We start from the raw sequence: 19205 nt of genomic DNA, 5'->3' as shown, positions 1-19205 counted from the left end.
GTTACACATAATAAAAAACCGGAGGTAGTACTTATCATTCCCTATATACCAGACCGACATGTGTGATGCTCGCAACGCGCATGACCTCCACGCGCCGTGTAATCGAACTTTAGTCCAAAGTCCAAACTGAAGTAGAGCAACAGGGGTGAATAATGCCATGACGGTGCAACTCCAAATCTCCAAGTAATCCGGATTACCTTCTCCAATTGCCAGCCATTCAGAAACAGTAAAGCCCACGAGTCAACAACAGACAGACTTAACAGCGTATTCCCAAATGCCACGCGTAACACAAACAAATAACTACGTAACCTCACTCCACATATTCACCCTCAAAACTCCAAACCCTTCAAAAACCCTTTTTCTTTCTTCTTCTGTTCTTCATTTCAGAGTTTCAACTTTCTAGTTTCTAACCAACTCAAAAAAAAATACACAAAATTCCCAACTCGAAATCTTGCAAATGGCGTTTCTACGCAAACAAAATCTTGGCAATTTCCGCCATTATTTAACCTCTAATTCATCCCAACAAATTAAACATCATCATTTTTGCAATAACACCAAGCATACTGTTTCTCATCATTATCATCATCAATTGTTACAACAGCAACAATTTCAACAAAGTTATGTTAAGTATTACTCCAGATTTTCGAATTTGTTTAGAAAATCAGGGAAAAATATTGACGTTCCTACCTCACCAATTTTATTTGGGTCATTGAATTTCTCATCAACATCAACAAAATCATCGATTTTATCGAGATTTAGGGTTATTGAGTGGTATTTAGGGATGATTAAATCTCGCCCTGTTCTTACCAAAAGTGTTACTTCTTCTTTTATTTACATTGCCGCCGACTTAACCTCTCAGGTATGAATTTCATTCAATATCCTTTGTACTTTTATTTTATTTTATAATCTTTTTTTAATGTTTTGGTTAATTGACCTGGTGTTATACTAAACGTGAGAGTATTTTGCGAAAATAATTGGTTGATTTTGTTGTTGTATTAATGGAAAAGTTGGTCTTGACATTGGTAAATTAGGGAGGGAATTTTTCGTTATTTTTGGCAGAGATTTTCATCTGGAGATGCTTATCCTGTTAGTTATCTTTTTTCTTTTGGGTTTTCAGTTTTCCTTCTAAATACTGAAAACAAAATATGGAAACCACAAAATGTAGTTTTGGTTGCAAGTTTTCAAAATTGACATGTTTAGTATAAGTATGACTAATTTTATGTTCATTATGCCTCTTATATCATACTCCCTCCGTCCCAAAATATAGTTCCCATTTCCATATTTGGTGTCTCAAAATATAGTTCCCATTTCCATATTTAGTTCTACATTTTTCCGTAATTGGTCTAGAAAAACCGTGTCCCATCATTTATTTGCTTCTTGAATTTTGTTTTTTCCTTTGTTTATTCAACTAAAATATTACAATTAATGCTCTTTCACCAATTATACTCCATTCTCTCTCCTAAAATTATCTTTTCCCATACAACATTTATTTAAATAAACAAAAAATAATTACTATCCCTACTTGCATAAATTACCGTGAAAAAATGGAAATGGGAACTATATTTTGGGACGGAAGGAGTATGATTTTTACATTCATAAAACTAAAAACTGGAAATTGAAGACTGCTAAATAATTAGAGCAAATATTCATTCAGTAATTCTCTCAAGTTTGATCTCTCTTGATTTGTTTTCATTTTCATTCAAAAGCTTGCCCCAACAGCTGTAGATACAAGGATATATATAGTCCTCTACTAAGAGAGTGACCTTTCTAGTATCTTCCTAGGAAAGACAAAAATAACAGCTATAATAGGACAATGAGTCATCAATGTATGATGTCATATGATCATTCTTGGATCAGTACAAGGACACGCACTAACATGGTGCTCAGCAGCCTTTTACTAGTATTTATACTTATACTTATTATACTACTACCATTATACCTCTCCTGTTTTCACTCCCCCTCAAGCTGAGAGTGAGGGATCAGAGTGAACTCCCATCTTGGATAGGATTAGCTGATGCTGCTGTGTGGGGAGAATCTTGGTGAATATATCAGCTAGCTGGTCAGTTGAGGACGCATAGGTAGGAGAGATGGTCCCTGCTTGAGCTTGATCTCTGATGAAATGGCAGTCTATCTCAACATGCTTTGTCTTTTCATGTTGGACTGGATTAGCTGCTATTGCCAATGCTGCTTGATTATCACATAGGATGGGAGTGGATCCAGAAGATTTTAGGCCTAGATCTTTGAGCAGTTGCTTTATCCACATAACTTCACAAATGGTGAGTGCCATTGATCTGTATTCTGCTTCTGCAGTTGATCTGGCTACCACAGTTTGCCTCTTTGCTTTCCAAGATATGGGAGATCTCCCAAGTAGGATACAAAAGCCTGATGTGGATCTTCTAGTGTTGGGGCAGCCAGCCCAATCACTGTCACAATAGGCTTGAAGAGTGGCTGCAGATTTGGAGGCTAGTAAGATGCCCTGATTAATGGTGTTAGAGAGGTATCTCAACACTCGTTTAGCAGCTTGGAAATGAGCAGATGTAGGTTGGTGCATGAATTGACTCAAGACATGAACTGTGTATGTTATGTCAGGTCTAGTAAGAGTCAGGTAAATGAGTTTTCCTACCAATCTTTGGTATGGTTCAGGATTAGAGAGAAGTGAGCCAGTAGAGTGAGTGAGCTTCACATGAGAGTCCATTGGCAGCTTCAAAGGTTTACAATGTTGCATTCCATATTGATGCAAGAGATCAGTTACATATTTTTTCTGGGACAAAAAAATCCCTTGTGAAGATCTGTCAGCCTCAATTCACAGAAAGTACCTCAGTTCACCCATATCCTTCATATGAAACTGTGATGATAAAACCTGTTTTGCAGAAGTAATAGCATTCATGTTATCACCAGTGATGATAAGATCATCAACATAGATTAGGATTGCAACAAATCCAAGTGCATCATGCTTTGTGAAGAGGGAATAATCAGTCTTAGATTGATTAAAATTGTGAGAAGTGAGGGCTGTTTTGAGCTTGGCAAACCATTGCCTAGGGGCTTGCTTAATCCCATATAGAGATTTCAGTAATTTGCATACTTGTCCAGTGTTTGCATGGTGAGTATCATCATTGTGATCTTTGCAAAATCTAAACCCAGCCTTGATGTAGCCAGGTGGAGGCTTCATGTACACAGTTTCTTCTAAATCTCCATGGAGGAATGCGTTTTTTACATCCATTTGATGTACATTCCACTCTTGAATTGCTGCAACTGCAAGGAGAGATCTTACTGTTGCCATCTTAGCTACTGGAGCAAAGGTCTCCAAGTAGTCTGTTCCATACTTCTGTCTATTCCCAAGTACAACCAATCTAGCTTTAGCTCTTTCTATAGTTCCATCAGGATTGTACTTAGTTCTGTACAACCACTTACACCCAATAGGGTTTTTTCCATTTGGCAGATCACACATCTCCCAAGTGTTGTTAGATTCCAAGGCCTCCAGTTCATCATCCATGGCTTGTTTCCATTTAGGATGTTTCACAGCATCTCTGAAGTGAGTTGGATCATGCTCTTCACTGAGTTTGTCATGAAGCAAAAGAATTTGGGAGATGTCACAGTTTCAGATATTTTGTGGATTTGATTTGGCTTAGGTTTCATAGAGGAAGCAAGGGTTGATATATGGTAGTCTGAGTGCCAGGCAGGAGTTTTGTGGTGTCTGGTAGATTGTCTTAGAACAGGTTGTGGGCTAGGTTGGCTTGAAGGGAGATCTTGTTCAAGTTCAGGTTCTTCTTCTTCATAGGCAATGGGTGAGGTTTTTGTAAGATCAGTGTTGTTGTTAGGCTTAGGCTGTGAAGAAGTGGTTTGGATGATGTGATAAGGGTGAATGTTTTCATGGAATTTCACATCCCTGGACACAAGGGTCTTGCTTGTGAGCAAATTGAACAATCTGTATCCTTTGTGATCTGAAGGATATCCAATAAAGACACAGGGTACTCCTCTTGGTTGGAATTTATCTTTCACAATTGAAGGTTTGATGCCATTGCAAGACATCCAAATGCTCTCAAGTGTTTGTACTTTGGTTTTTCATTATACAAGGCTTCAAATGGAGTGATGTCTTTCAGCACACATGAGGGAAGTCTATTGGTAATGTGTACAGCTGTGTGTACACAGTCACCCCAAAATTGTAGAGGAAGGCCTGCTTGGAACCTCAGAGATCTAGCCATTTCTAGGATATTCCTGTGCTTTCTCTCAGCTCTCCCATTTTGCTGAGGTCTGTCAACATAGCTGGTTTGATGAACAATTCCCAGCTTTGTAAAGAATGGTCTGCACTTCTTGTCATCGAATTCTAGTGCATTATCAGATCTCAGGACCTTCACTCTTTTTTCAAACTGTGTCCTTGCCATGTTCACAAATGTTTCTATGGCTTCAAATGCATCAGATTTGCATTTGAGTAGGTGAACCCAAGTCACTCTACTGTAGTCATCTACTACAGTTAGGAAGTATTTGTATCCAGCTCTTGTGGGGACTTTGTAACGTCCCCAAGTATCAATATGCACAAGGTCAAAAACTTGTTTTGCTCTGGCTTCACTGGTAGGATAGGGTAGCTTTGTGAATTTGGCTAGGGGACAGGTTATACAAATTTCACTCTCATTGTTTTCTTTTATGTCAAGTTCCTTTATTTTCCCAATTCTTGACATTGGAGCATGTCCTAGTCTGTAATGCCATAGGGTAGTTTTGGAGAGAGTGGGCACATGGGTAAGAGTGGAAGGTAAGTTGTGATAGGAAGAGCTATTCAGGGCATTTTTGTTGGTAGTTTTTGTGATGGTTCTGGTATAGGGTGACTTGATAAGATGATTTAGGTCAGCAAGAGTCTTCTGAACAGGCTCATTCAGTAGATAGTAAAGACCATTGGTGCATTTTTCCACACCAACAACAGTACTGGTGTTTCCATTTTGTATTATACAAAATTCAGATTGAAACACCACCTTACAATTAGCATCAATACACAACTTGTTTGCAGAGATAAGATTATGCTTAAATGAAGGAATATAAAGCACATTGTTAAGGGTTAACCCATTTCTGAGTCTAACCTTCCCTGTGTGAGAGATGACAGAGGTCTCACCAGTAGGAAGATTGATTTTAGGTTCATGTTTGGTTGCCACAGGATCAATCAGCATATTGTAATCACCACACATATGGTCAGAGGCGCCTGAGTCCACTATCCATTCACTATGCACACTTTCAGCAAGATAGCAAAAGACCATACTTGAGTAAGATGTGTCTATTTCATCATCTGTGTCTGTAGGTCCAGCTTTGGAAGGTGTAGGCAACAATTTGAGAAGTTGCTCAAGTTGTTGTGTGGTGATAGGTGGAGTATAATCTATACTCATGTCACTTTGGCTTCCACTGTGAACATTTGCTGCCACTCTTGAGGTTCCTTCCTGTTTGTGTTTGCTCCATCTCTGGTTATTTCTAGTACCAGACTTCCACTTAGGCTTGGCTTGTTGCCCTTTGTGATGTCTAGGATGTCCCACAGGATACCCCACTATAGTCCAACATTTTTCCCTGGTATGACCAACCTTATTGCAGGCTGAACAAACTCCCCCTGTGCCCTTGCTAAACATAGCAAGTGTTTCTTTCTCCTCCTTCACACTTACAAGGAGGTCTCTTTGTGCTTCCTCTTGTTCCATATAGGCACAGGCTGTTTCAACAGAGGGTAGGGGTGTCATCATGAGAATATGGCTTCTCTGAGGCCCATATTCTTCATCTAACCCATTTAGGAACTGAAATAATTTCAGTTCCTCCTTCTGCTCAGTTAAAGCTTCAATAAATGTTGTAATCTCAGTTGTGACAGTAGTGATAGCAGGAAGAGTGTTTAGAGATTCTAACTCTTCCCAAAATGATTTCATGAGTGTATAATACTCACTGATGAGTTTGTTTTGTTGTTTGGTTTCATAAACTTCTTTGTTAAGTTTATATTTTCTAGATCCATTTGTGAGAGAAAATCTTTTCTCCAACTGTATCCATATTGCTCTAGCACTTTCAACAAACATGACAGACCTTTTGATGGAGTCTGAGACAGATGACAATATCCAGGATATTATCATGTTATTACATGTATCCCATGCTTCACTTTTCACTGCATCTGTAGTTTCTTTCTTTACTGCACCAGTGACAAATCCCAACTTTCTTTTAGAAGCTAAGGATATTTCCATGGATCGTCTCCAAGATCTATAATTTGTTGTTCCTTGGAGTTTTTCAATAGGAAGGAAATTGTTCCCATCAGATGGGTGAAGGTATAAAGGACTTGTGGTTTCTATTTTGGTGCTCATATTTTCTGGTTTGAAAAATGAAGATTTTAGGAGGTTTTGAAAAGGAAGAAGGGATATTTAGGTAGCAGTCAGAGAAGGTTTTTTATAACCTAGCTCTGATACCATGAAGACTGCTAAATAATTAGAGCAAATATTCATTCAGTAATTCTCTCAAGTTTGATCTCTCTTGATTTGTTTTCATTTTCATTCAAAAGCTTGCCCCAACAGCTGTAGATACAAGGATATATATAGTCCTCTACTAAGAGAGTGACCTTTCTAGTATCTTCCTAGGAAAGACAAAAATAACAGCTATAATAGGACAATGAGTCATCAATGTATGATGTCATATGATCATTCTTGGATCAGTACAAGGACACGCACTAACATGGTGCTCAGCAGCCTTTTACTAGTATTTATACTTATACTTATTATACTACTACCATTATACCTCTCCTCTTTTCAGAAATTGTAGAAATTATGCTTTGTTTTGAAATTCTTCTGATGTAGCTTTTTATGCATATATGTTTGTTATCAGTTTATGACGGCAAATCCAGGAAAAGTTTTGAATCAAACAACAAAGTAAAGAAGTTATCAAAGTGATTGCCTTTTGTAGAAAATGAACTTTTTCGATGTACCTTTAGAAAATATTGGTATAATGAAGTTGAGGCGTGCTCAACGTTTGGTGAGTGTATAGTATGAATGCCAAAGAATTTGGAAGGGATTATAAGAATAACTAAGGTAGCATTTTGAATGGAAGTGTTAAAAAGCTTATATGCTGTTAATTGCTGGATATACATGAATTATAGTGTACTTTATTTCTTATAGCTTTGTCTAGACTTTGTGTTTCATCTTAGGGAAACCTGGTTTTGTGCACTGTGCTTGTTTGGCTGACATTAAAAACATGGGGTTAAAGTTCCTAGGAAGTGGAAGAATGTGGAGTTGTTTGGTTGGCAAAACGGGAGAAATGACACTTTCTAGGAAGTTCGGCTTTCCATAGAATGGAGGAAGTTACTAATGTATGTGCCCTTAGGTAGGTGGAACTTTTCATGATCAACCAAACAGATACTTGAACGTCTTAGGAAATGCTATATTGCTATTACATTGAAAAAAGAACTGACTAGGAAATATGACTTCCAATGTTCAACAAACAATCACTAATTTCATTCATATAATTGACAAAAGGCTATATTTTAGATGAAATCTATCTTTAATTTCTTTATTTCCTTATATTTCAATCGCATATATACTAATATGGTGTGGTTCAATTGTTACAGACAATTGGATTGCCATCTTCTGAGCCATATGATTATATTAGGACACTACGCATGGCTGGATATGGTTTGTTAATATTAGGACCAACACTGCATTATTGGTTCAATTTTATGTCAAGAATTCTTCCAGGAAGAGACTTAGTGACTACATTGAAGAAAATGGCTTTGGGGCAGACAGTTTACGGACCATTTATGACAGTTGTTTTCTTTTCCATGAATGCTGCTCTGCAAGGTATGATTTTTATATCCCATTGTTATATAAGCTACTGATGTTGAATTTATATGATGTTGTCATATGTCTTGCGTTATCTTCCAAGTAAATCAGGTAGGATAAGCAGTAGGCGAGTACTATTTTTGGTGCCATTGTTAATATTGGCAGAATGAGCAATGTTTTTTACGATGACATGATGGTCTATAGGGTGATAATATGTAGCAGTAGCAGTTGAAGGAGCTAGCAATAAGTGTCAATTTGAATAACAGTATTGGTTCACATAGAAACCAGACCTGTGGTAGTAATTCTACAAACAAATTTGCTTGTACTTGGTTTGGTCGCAAGAAGACATAAATATCCTTTTTTAAACTTTAGCGTGTCTTATGCAATCCGCCACCATGTTCCATGAAGGAGTGAAGGCTTTGGTGTGTCCAGTAAAGCTTTGTTTATACCTAGTCAGTAATAGATATTTCAACAGATCCTTCTGTGAAGTTGTCAACACATGTTTGTGGCGCATCCTATGGTAGAGCACTTTGAGAGAAGTTTATGACTTACCTTTGGCTACTTAAGTGGATACCATATCAAATCAATCTATGATTCTAATATGGCCTTCCTAAATGTCACCAATGTGATTGTAATATATTTGCACAGTCAAAGCATCCTTTACTAATTGTGCATTACCATATCCTTTCTAAAACATTAGTACATGTTCAATCTCTCTGTACAGTTCAACAATAATATACACTTCTGAATTGCTTTACCTTGTATAAATTGATGACCAAATTCGTGTAGAATTATAGTGAAAAATGGAGGTGGGTGCTTGGGTGATCTGGCTTTTCGGATTTGTGATCTCTTGTAGTTGGACAAAATGAAAAAAAAGGTGTGACCTATGAAAGGTTCATGAGGATGGAGAATGAAGCACAAGAGTGCAAGAGACTTAGAGTAGCGTATGTTCTAGTAGTGAATGTGTGTGTTGGGGGGATTGTATCAATGCCTTTTCCTCTGTTTTTCTAGTTGAAAAAATTGATAAGTGGTGAGAAAAAGCTAGGGTGATACTTGCTCTGTCTTGCAATACTTCACCCGCTTTCCTTATGATGTCTCACAATCCTTTACCATTTCCTTGAATGGGTTGTGTTCAAACGATAATTTCTGACCAAAACCCCACTATCTCCTATGAAATTATATGAATATAATATCTACTTACTTTTTACTTTACACCCCATTATCTAACTTTTTGGACCACATGTCATCCTTTGTCAAACATTGTGCCAAACCAAATTGGTCAAGTACTAAAATATGAACGGAGTAACTTATAAGATAGAAGTAATAAAATGAAGGGTTTTTATTGGTTATAAATATATACGTAATTAGCATCTTTAAGAGCTCCATGAGTTACAATAAGTTTATCAGAAGAGATCTCATAGCAAGAATTTTGAAGTTGCTTATTATGCTTGTTTAACATATATATATATATATAGAGAGAGAGAGGCAGGATCACATGAGAATGCTCTTTATATGAGAAATGAGAATGAATCTCAACCACAAGATTGGATTAGAGTTACAACACTTGTTCATTAGAGTTATACCCCTGAAAAAAAATTCAAACCTAAAAAAAAAAATTTTTTCAAAATATTTTTTCTAATTTTTGTTTTTTTTTTTGGAGTTACATCACTCTTTCATTAGAGTTACATCACTTGTTCATTAGAGTTATAGCGTGTAAAATCCATTCTCATTTCTCATGTAAGTATGCATTCTCATATGAACTCACTTCTATATTTTAATATATATATATATATATATATATATATATATATATATATTAGGTTTCAAGTTCAATTATTTGAACACTTTCTCCGTCCCAAAATGGTGCGTTTTAAGTCCGTCTCAAACTCTTTGCTCTATCCTATCTTTGGTCAAGTTTTTACCACTACTTTTTCTCTGTAATTTGGGCTTGCGAGTAAATCTTTTTTTTCTATGTGCATTTTGACCTTCCTCAAAATATGTGTTTAAAGTAAAAGAAGCTATGTTTTAGGGACAACGGGAGTGTATTATTAATTTATAAGAACTTTAAAGTGCATGAAATTTTACGATTTCCTCAAGAAGTTGTGAACAAACGATAAAATCATATGTAAGTCCTTTTTTGGATATTAGATATAGGAACTTGATTGGAAGAAATCCACAAATATTGTGTTGAAGAAAAGTATCATGATGCAAAACTATCAGATGAAGTTATTCAAAGGTGATAGATGCATATTGAGCAGTTTTCATGCTCACATGAGTACGAAATGCATCGACAGTAGCTTATCAGCAGCAGGCTGCTTCTTAAATAGTAGTACTGGTTTTGGAGGAAATCTATGAGGTGACAATCATCGTAGTTGTGGTTGTGGACTGAATCTACATTTGTTTGAAGCTTAACAAGCAAAATGAAAGCAGTTGAAAATTTGGTTGTCATACTAAGTTACTTTTGTCAAGGCGACTGTTGGAGAAAAAGTTGAATTGTTAGACAAGGATTCATATGTTGAATCACTTCCTTTCTACAGAGTTCAAAGGAAGTTGTAAATTTTTCTGACATAGAAAAAGGGGTGTGGATCTGGAACCCTATATGTGAGGCAAGAGAGCTTTTGGCTGGAGAGGTAAATAAATGATCATTGGATAGATAGGTGAGAAAGTTTTTGAGTAAACTTGTATTTCCAGATTACTTTTAGCTGGGAAAATATATGAATTAAGTGCAGATCTTGAGAAAGGTAACATAGGATGTTGCGGTGTTGCCTTCATAAAAGTCTTATATAATGGGAATCCATTCTATCAAACACATTGTAGAATAAGACTTGAGCTTGTATCATCGTCTAGAGTTGCTGGTCCTGTACTTATTCCGACCTTGTCACTCCTTCTTGCTGTTGTTCCACGAGATTCCTGGGCATTTCCATGTGGTGATCGGTTACATGTAGGATACCAACCAGCATTCTCAGAATTAAAACCTATCAATCTGCACGTTACATTTTTCTGTCATTTCTGTGAAAGGATACAGACAAGTATAATATAAAAATGACTATCATACCATATGGTAATGAGCTTGGAAGAGGAGTTGTTTTGGAGGTATAGTTTGTTACTATTTACTTTCACTTAAGTGGAACAGTTTTTCATCTTCTATCATGTCCCCTTTATTTCTTTTTCTTGTGCTGAACAGAATGTTGTTCAGTTAAGTGAGAGGCTATTTTTTTTCCCATCGATGTTAATTGGAATTAAACACTATATTCTTCTCAGAATTCATGTCTGACCCACTCACACTTTTCTGTACTGATATCAGTCATTATCCAACTATGTAGCATGAATGCATGATAAGACATTATAACAGAAAAAACGTGCTTCATCATTTTCTGTTAGGTCTACAGCTTCTGATAATATCTCGAGAGAACTTTAGTCGACATGTATGATGTATGGTGTATCTATTTCTGATGCTTTTGTATTTCATAATGAGCATAAGAATGTGCCTTAATGATGGCTGATGTCCTGACAGTCGGTTCGCATGGGTTTACTGATCTGGATGATCACTGTGTGCATTGTACATTGCAGTGACACGACCAACAGCGCATTAGGAGCTAATAGATATATGCCTAAGGTATTCAAATATCTCTACGGATAACCGAAAGGTTTTGTCTGATAAAATCTGGGTACTAAAGGGTGAGGATCACTTTCAGAACTTTTCAAGATTGCATGCAATCCCTGCTTGCACAAACTGAGTTTGTACCAGTTCCATCTTTGATAGCTGTATCATACATAGGGTCCTAAAATTTAGGTAAAAAAATGAGTTTGTTGGTGTTGTTTGCCATCATATGGAAATCTTCCTCTGTTGCGTAATTTTTTTGTACTGATATGGAGAGGTGTACGGACAGATAGTATTCAGTTAAGTGCAGAGTTTACGTGTCAGAGTGAAAGATGGGTGACAACTTTTTTTCTAAAGCGGAATGTTTTGATGCCTTGAGAGGTTTTCTTCAAATGTTCTCTAGTTGCCTGATCAGGACCCTGGCTTTCAGATCTGCTACTCATTTTTGTGAACCTTATGTTTTGGAACTTGTCTTAGTGTTTTTTATCATGCTCCATACTCAGTTTGGCTTGTACAGTGTTGTTTTGGTGAAATTCATCTGGAAATGCAATGTGTTGAACTGCTGGGGTGAACCTTATTTATATGTATTGTTTATTATATTTATGTTGCCAATAATTGTTATTTAGGTGAAGATGCCACGGAAATTGTCGCAAGATTAAAGCGGGATTTACTTCCAACAATGCTAAATGGTGTTATGTACTGGCCAATGTGTGATTTTATCACATTCAAATTTGTACCTGTCCATTTACAGGTAAGACAGTCATTAGCTTGTAAGTGATATGTTCTGGTGTTCTTATCGATGCATGTACATCGCCTAATGAGAAAGTCCAGGAAATTGCTCGATAATCTTTAACCAGCAATAGGGGCAGAAAATTTCGAGTTTCATAGTTTTGACTTGTAAAGCTTATGCCTCATCCTAGCCTTCTTAGCTTGATTTTGTAACTTCCTCTCCAATTTTGTTTTGGCAGCCGCTAGTGAGCAATTCATTTTCGTATCTGTGGACTGTTTATATGACATACATGGCAAGTCTGGAGAAAGCAAGCTTGGCTTGATGATGCAAAAATCATTCAGGAGCTGGGTTACCACTTTTTGGAACAAATTTAAGAATGCGATGATGGATTATAAGTCTGTTCGGTGCCTTCAGCTGTCAAAGCAATGGAATCAGCTTTCTTGCCTAATATTGTTGAGCAGGGGATAGCTGGTTATGTTTTGTAATATATTTTAAAATCAAGTGTAAAACGGTACCTTATTAATTTATCAGCTTTTTTATAATTTAGCGATATTATTACGCCGCATGAATTTATTTTTAAAGGCAATCGAGCTTCAGATTTTTAAAATGAACATCGTATCCAAGTCTTTTTCCTAAAATTGATCAATTTGATTGAACTTGCCTAATGAGGACACTTTGCCTCGTCCCACTTCACCCAATGACACAAGGCAGAAGCTTATAAGTGATTATAAGCACGGTTTAGGATTGGCAAGTTTATGGCTAGTCAAAGGATCCAATCTAATTCATGACTATGACGAGTTCAAATATTTTTGATAAGTTAAGATTGAAGCAGATAAATTTCGAGGTCAGATAAAGGGAATTGAAGTGACAAAAATGTAGCCTAGATTTTCTAGGAGCACCCCATTCACGGCTAGAATAATAGGTTGAGCCTATTTTTAACACAAATTCTGATGTGGTAAACCACATAAAAAATCTTTCGTGTAGCTTAGACTGTTTAGAGCATCATTACTCACAATCTTGATTCTTGAAAAAAGATCATCCTACTCTCTTTCTAACTTTCTCTCTCTAAAGAATAACATCCCACAATCTTTTCCCACTTATCTTCTTAACAATGAACCAAAAAAAGATCATCCCAACTACTTTTGCCTACTCAACTATTTTTTGTACCCCATCCAACTACTTTGTCTCTCTCATCACCCCCATCACCACTATACAATATTTTTATTATTTATTTTTTTAATAATATTAAATATTCATTACTAATTGATAAAAAAAATTTATTTATAAATACATAATTAGCGTTTTTAGCATTAACTAAATTAAATGCACAAAAATAAATTTTAATTTTTTTAAAAGTGTAAAAGTGGAATATATTTCATATAAAATAAGCAAAATTATAGAAAATTAGTAAATAGCTAGAAAAAAAAAATTATCCAAAATATTACAAAATGGGTCTCTAATTTTAGATCTCAGAAAAATAGAGCCATTGGTAATTTTTTTATTTTTTCGCTTTGTATTTTTTAAGATATTGCATTTTCAATATTTATAATTGTATTATTTCTCTCACCTGTCAGAATTTGACAAGTGTCAAATTCTGACGTGAGTTAGAAAATGACACACGCGTCAGAAATCTGACGAAAGTTTATTTTTTTTTAGCTTTCCCCAAGCCAAAAAAAAAATTATTTTTTGTCAGACCATGCGGTGGGTCCCACTCCCATGCCTGATCAAGTTTTCACTCACCCCATATATTGTTTTTCCCCAATCATCCCCACTCATCCCACAATCTTATTCTCAATCACCATTAAGAGGCTTTTTCTCAAGATTGATGACTTTGATCTTATTTTTCAATTTTGAGTAAGGCTGCTCTTAGCCCAAATGAAGCCAATGCATCATTTTACGCGTTAAAAAATATGAAGAGACAAAAAGGCCTAGTTAATTTAGGATATCATTCTTCAATCCTCACATGGTCCAGTGTCACCCATTTTTTTCATTTTCTCTTTCCTCTCTCTTTCTCTCTCCTCTATCATCAATCAATCATTTACTCATTCCTCTCTATTTCTCTCTCCTCAATCATCAATCAACCACTATTTTTTCTCTCTCTTTCTCTTTCCTCTGTCAGTTTAACAACAAATGCTTTTGAATATTTCACTTATGCACCACTATTTACATGGTTGAAGGTTTGCTTTTGAAGGTATGAAGTTGAAAATGTTTGTAGCTAGATGAACAATAGAAAGTTGAGGAGAGGATTAGCGAGAAGAACAGGGCCAAACTCAGGAGAAAATTTTCAACCCCCAATTTGGGATTTCTTCAATTTCCGATCCTCAATTTGGTAATTGATGATATACAAATCTTTAAGGTCTTTAATCTGAATTTTATAACTCAAGCAACCATTGACAACTCAAAAATCAGAATGCTTTGTCTAGAGTAGATGATGATCAAGTTGGGGGAGAGAGAAAGAGAATTATGGGAGATGAAGCAATTGCCTAGAATTGTTAGTGCTTAATCATGGGAGAAAGAGAATTGTGGGAGATGTAGGCCATTAACATTTAACAAGGCTTATAATTTAGCTTTTCTTTTCTTTTTTCTTCATCTTTTCCAAAAATTTGATTTAATGTCATTTAATCAATGAGTAATCTTATTAAGTCTTACGAGTAACCCAATTCATAGTAGTAACCTCATTTATTTATACAAAGTAATTTTAATAAATCATACGAGTAACCACATGTAATTAACCCCAAAGTTTCACAATAGTAATCGTATTTATTCAAACGAGTAACCTCATTCATTCAAAAGAGGAAATTGATTAGTAACCTCATTAATCCAAATGAGTAACTCTTTTCTCATTCATAAGTGTAACTCCACTTATTGATACGAGTAACCTCATTTGTTCATAAGAGTAACCTCATTTAACACTTAACTATTTAATCATACAAGTAACCGAAATTATTGTTCACTAAACTAACCCCATTTTTTCATATAAGTAACCTCACTAAATAATAAGACGAGCCATCTTTAATCATACTAGTAACCTCAATTGTTCACAAAAATAACCTCATTTTTTCATACGGGTAACCTCAAGAGTTAACAATATTAACTTATTTAATCATACAATGATCCGATTTGATCAAGTAACCCCAATTGTTCACAAAAGTAACTTATTTTCTTTATACGAGTAACATGATTTGTTCATAAACGTAAACTGATTAGTATTCCCTTTTTTTTTTTAATACAATTAACCATATTTGTTTATAAGAGTAACAACCTTTTATTGCTAACAGTAATCATATATTCATATAAGTAACTCCATTTGTTGATAAGAGTAACTCTATTTGTTCATAAGAGCTTGTGCACAAGGGTCAGCTTCAAAAGGTCATATCTCTTAGCACACTTAATATTTAGGAAGATTCAAGTTAGAGATGAAACTCTGCCTCAATATCTTTCCAATGCCTAGTCAAAAGCTCAATTTTGATGAGAAACAAGTGAGAAATGACCATTTGAAAATGAGATAAGGTGTCGAGCGCGCGCCCACGCCTATAATTGTGTGTGTGGTCGTTGTATGCAACACGCGTTGTAATTTTAAATTTTGGAGCTTTAATCATGATTCGAAATAAGATCTTGGAGTGATTGAAAGCAAAATATTTGCTAGGATGAGTGAGATGATGATCAGGCGTTGGTGTTATGTGGAGCCCACTACTTGATCTGTAATTTTCTTTGCTTTTTCTTTTAGCCAAAATGCAGCGTTTTGGCAAGAGGCCAAGAGTTGTGAGAGAAGCTCTAGCTAAAAGATAGTGTTTTGGTTAGAAGAAAAGCAAAAAGAATTAACTCTGCAACTTTTTCTGACATACGTGTCAGATTTTGCCACTTGTCAAATTCTGGCAAGAGTTAAATCAAATCTAGGTATGCATCTCAAGCCTCGAGTTAAATCTACTAATATAACTTTTTAGGAGCCTCATAATAATTTTTCTCACAATTCCCATCATTATCCTTTATAATAATGAGCCAATAGCAATTATGGAACTAACGAAAATTTATTACCATCAATTAATATCTAACACTTCTTCCGTTTTTTAACTAAGTGTAATATTCACTTTTCACGTAATCCAATGTACTTTTTCGATCCTTTATTTTTTTTATGTAGGTAAGATGAATGACCCTACTGAACTGGTACCTCGCTCAAGTTTAACCAGTCAGATTTGCAGGTCAAAGTAGGGTGCAATGATGCGAGTCGAGTTTGAGTTTGAGCTATCTCGACTCAACTCATTAGTATTTCGAGTCGAGTTTGAGTTGAGTCGAGCTCACTTGAGTCGATCTTTGATCGAGTTTTGTCCGAGCTTTGACCGAGTCGAGCATTGATCGAGTCGAGTTTTGATCGAGTAGATTTCGAGTAGCTTACAAGTGTCTCATGTTAAAAGCAACAATAGGGTAGAAAAATGTTGAATTTAGGTATTTTGTTATTGATAATTGGGTATTCAAGCTTCTCACGAGTTTTTGAGTCGAGTATCAAGTTGCTCAACTCGACTCACTAACATCTCGAGTCGAGCTTTGACCGAGTTTTGACCGAGTCGATCTCGAGTAGATCGCAAGTTGTCTCGTCTCATTGCCACCTCTAGGTCAAACTCCTTGGGAGGGAGGGGAGATGTAAGGGAAACCTCACCTCCAAATAGCCTCTAGTGGGCTTTGATCCCATGACCTTGAAGTCATAAGCCCAAACCTTTACCAACAGGCGAAGCCTTGCTTGGTCATTAATATCTTTAATTATGAACAAGTAAAATTTATAAAAAGTTGATATTTTAAAAGTATACATTGAGACGAATTTAACAAGATCTCACTTGAATATATTTTTCTGTTTATAACAGCGAGAAAATAAAGTCAACATTAGGTGATAAATAGTGTCAATTACTCAACATAACACTTATTTAAGAACGCATGAATCATAGTATATTTAGAGTAAAACTCAAAGTTAACATAAGGGAGAGCCAAATATCATCTCTATTGAACACCCTGCGTTTACCACCTAAGAGGCTACGCGTAGACCTCTTAATTTTATGTTGATGATAGGATTACATATGACATCAATCACCTACCTAGTACTTGGTCTAATGGTAAGATTTGTATCTCACAACCTTAACCTTAAGGTTGTAGGATCATATTTCACTAGAGGCACTTTGGGTGTGTGATTACTTAACTTGCCCTTCCTCTCAGGTTCTTGCCTGTAAGTGGGCCGGATTAACCTATGTAAGGTTTCGGTCTAGTAGGTACTTCTCCTTACCATACAAAAAAGAAATTGACACCGCTTATGTGATATCCTAAAAACTTAAATATGCTTAATTAACCAACTAATTATGACAAGAAGATTAAATTTCTTTATTCTTAAACTAACTAGGCAACAACATACAAGTTTTTAATTATACAAACTAATCACATAAAATTTCTCCGTCACAAGGTGTAAAAAGCAAGAGCAAAGCGTAAATCTTTTGGGTTAATAAAATAAAGGAAAAAAGAAATAAATTTTTAAAAATCAGAAAATGTTGTCTTTGTTCTGCCTTCCACCTCTCTTGCTCCTTCCTCTCATTTGGTTAACAAGTTGAAACTTTTACAACTTTTGCTTCCTATAGCACCGAACAAACTACCCTACCTTCTTCAGAATTCAACAATTTCAGAAACATTCCTTACAATCCATGGTTTCCTTCAAAACTATCAAACAAGTTCATATAATTGAGCTTCTAGAAGACCCAAACAATGGCTATAAATAGCCATGTCCTCGGTACTTCAAGCATCTCACTCACCCTCTACATTTCCAGTCTTTTCTCCCTCAATATCTTGCCGGAAACCACCAGCAACGATGGCCCTAAAGTCTATCTCTTTATCTCTCTCTCTCTTCTATTTTGGTTAGCCAAAACCTCGCGCACCACCCTTCGAACTACCACCTGTAGGAATTTATAGATGCAAATAGCGGAATTTTAGGAAACAATTTCCTAACATCTATCATAGGATCGTAGACATAATCAAACATATGAATCGTTTAATAGGGATTAAATATCAAACCTTTGTAGCGTGATTTCTCTGTTGTATGCAAGCTTTAAAGATCCAAGAGCTCCAAGTGTTGCTCCTCTAATCAGTCATGAGCACCAGTTGAACACCAACGTTTGCTAGAATGGAAGAGTATAAAGTCTCTTACTTTTGATGGTATAGGCACGGGTTTTAGAGGAAATAAATCTAGGGTTTCACTTTATTTCTCTAGTGAAAAGAAGCTTATTAATGAATTTTTTTACCTAAACCCTAATATTATATCCTATATATAATAGAAGAGTCATAGGCTAGTTAGGAGAACATATTTCCCTTTGGACTGGCCCAATCCTTACCCTAACTGGATTTAGATTACTTTGTCCAACTTGTGCTACATTGTGTGACCTTATAGGGTTAATCTATTTTAGCTATAGGCCCAATCAATATTGTCCCATTAATCATATTTATTCTCTAGCAAGAAAATACGATTAAATAATTAACTTTATTATCTCTACAATATTATTCCTATTTATATATTTAGTAATTACCGGAATGCCTAAGGACATATTCCTTCAATCTTCCACTTGTACGAAGAAAAGAGCGCACTGTTAAATTCCTTAAGTCTCTTAATGTCAAATTTGATAACACAATGTTATTCTCAAATTTATGTTTCTTGATCGTTGAGTTCGAACTGCTCAAATAAGGATTAACTCTTTAATCCTATTCCACATGGCCATGCAATTTTCCAGTTCTCGCTCATCAAGACGCCCAGACACCATTCCTATTAAATAGGACTTATACACTCTTGTATGACCACAACTCCCACTCAATTCTTAGCCCACATGATCACTGCCTTTATAACCTCCTTTTACGACGCGGCGTTTAACAGTGTCAAAATTAAACTAATTATTTTGTGGTTATTAAGACATACTCATGTCTAAGGAATCCACTAAATATAATACTTTGATTCTACTTTTAGAATCTAATAATTAGGTCAAGTCTCAATGTATCAACTATACATCAACTATATAAATTATGATTTCTGTTCACTTTATAGGGTTCCATTATCAAAACGTTTTCGATAATCCTATTT

The 19205-nt window shown here is 35.7% G+C and overlaps 1 protein-coding gene across 1 annotated transcript; it reads left to right on the top strand.

The window, feature by feature from the left end:
- Nucleotides 1-303: 303 nt before the first annotated feature.
- LOC104901609 (uncharacterized) lies at nt 304-12648 on the top strand. The gene is made up of 4 exons (XM_010689198.4): nt 304-859; nt 7565-7793; nt 12003-12127; nt 12345-12648. The coding sequence occupies exons 1-4, from the start codon at nt 458-460 to the stop codon at nt 12426-12428; spliced, it is 840 nt and encodes a 279-aa protein (XP_010687500.1). The 5' UTR covers nt 304-457; the 3' UTR covers nt 12429-12648.
- Nucleotides 12649-19205: the final 6557 nt, after the last annotated feature.

This window comes from Beta vulgaris, chromosome 8, assembly GCF_026745355.1.
Source record: "Beta vulgaris subsp. vulgaris cultivar EL10 chromosome 8, EL10.2, whole genome shotgun sequence".
NCBI classification, from domain to species: Eukaryota; Viridiplantae; Streptophyta; class Magnoliopsida; order Caryophyllales; family Amaranthaceae; genus Beta; species Beta vulgaris.
Note: the sequence above shows the minus strand (reverse complement) of the source record. Positions and strands in the feature narration are given on the sequence as shown.

What these genes read in the sequence shown, in the direction of transcription:
- LOC104901609 (XM_010689198.4), top strand. Translation starts at nt 458, where the DNA reads ATGGCGTTTCTACGCAAACAAAATCTTGGCAATTTCCGCCATTATTTA. An exon ending in CCGCCGACTTAACCTCTCAG is followed by an intron (nt 860 to 7,564) that starts GTATGAATTTCA and finishes CAATTGTTACAG; the next exon opens with ACAATTGGATTGCCATCTTC. An exon ending in TTGTACCTGTCCATTTACAG is followed by an intron (nt 12,128 to 12,344) that starts GTAAGACAGTCA and finishes TTGTTTTGGCAG; the next exon opens with CCGCTAGTGAGCAATTCATT.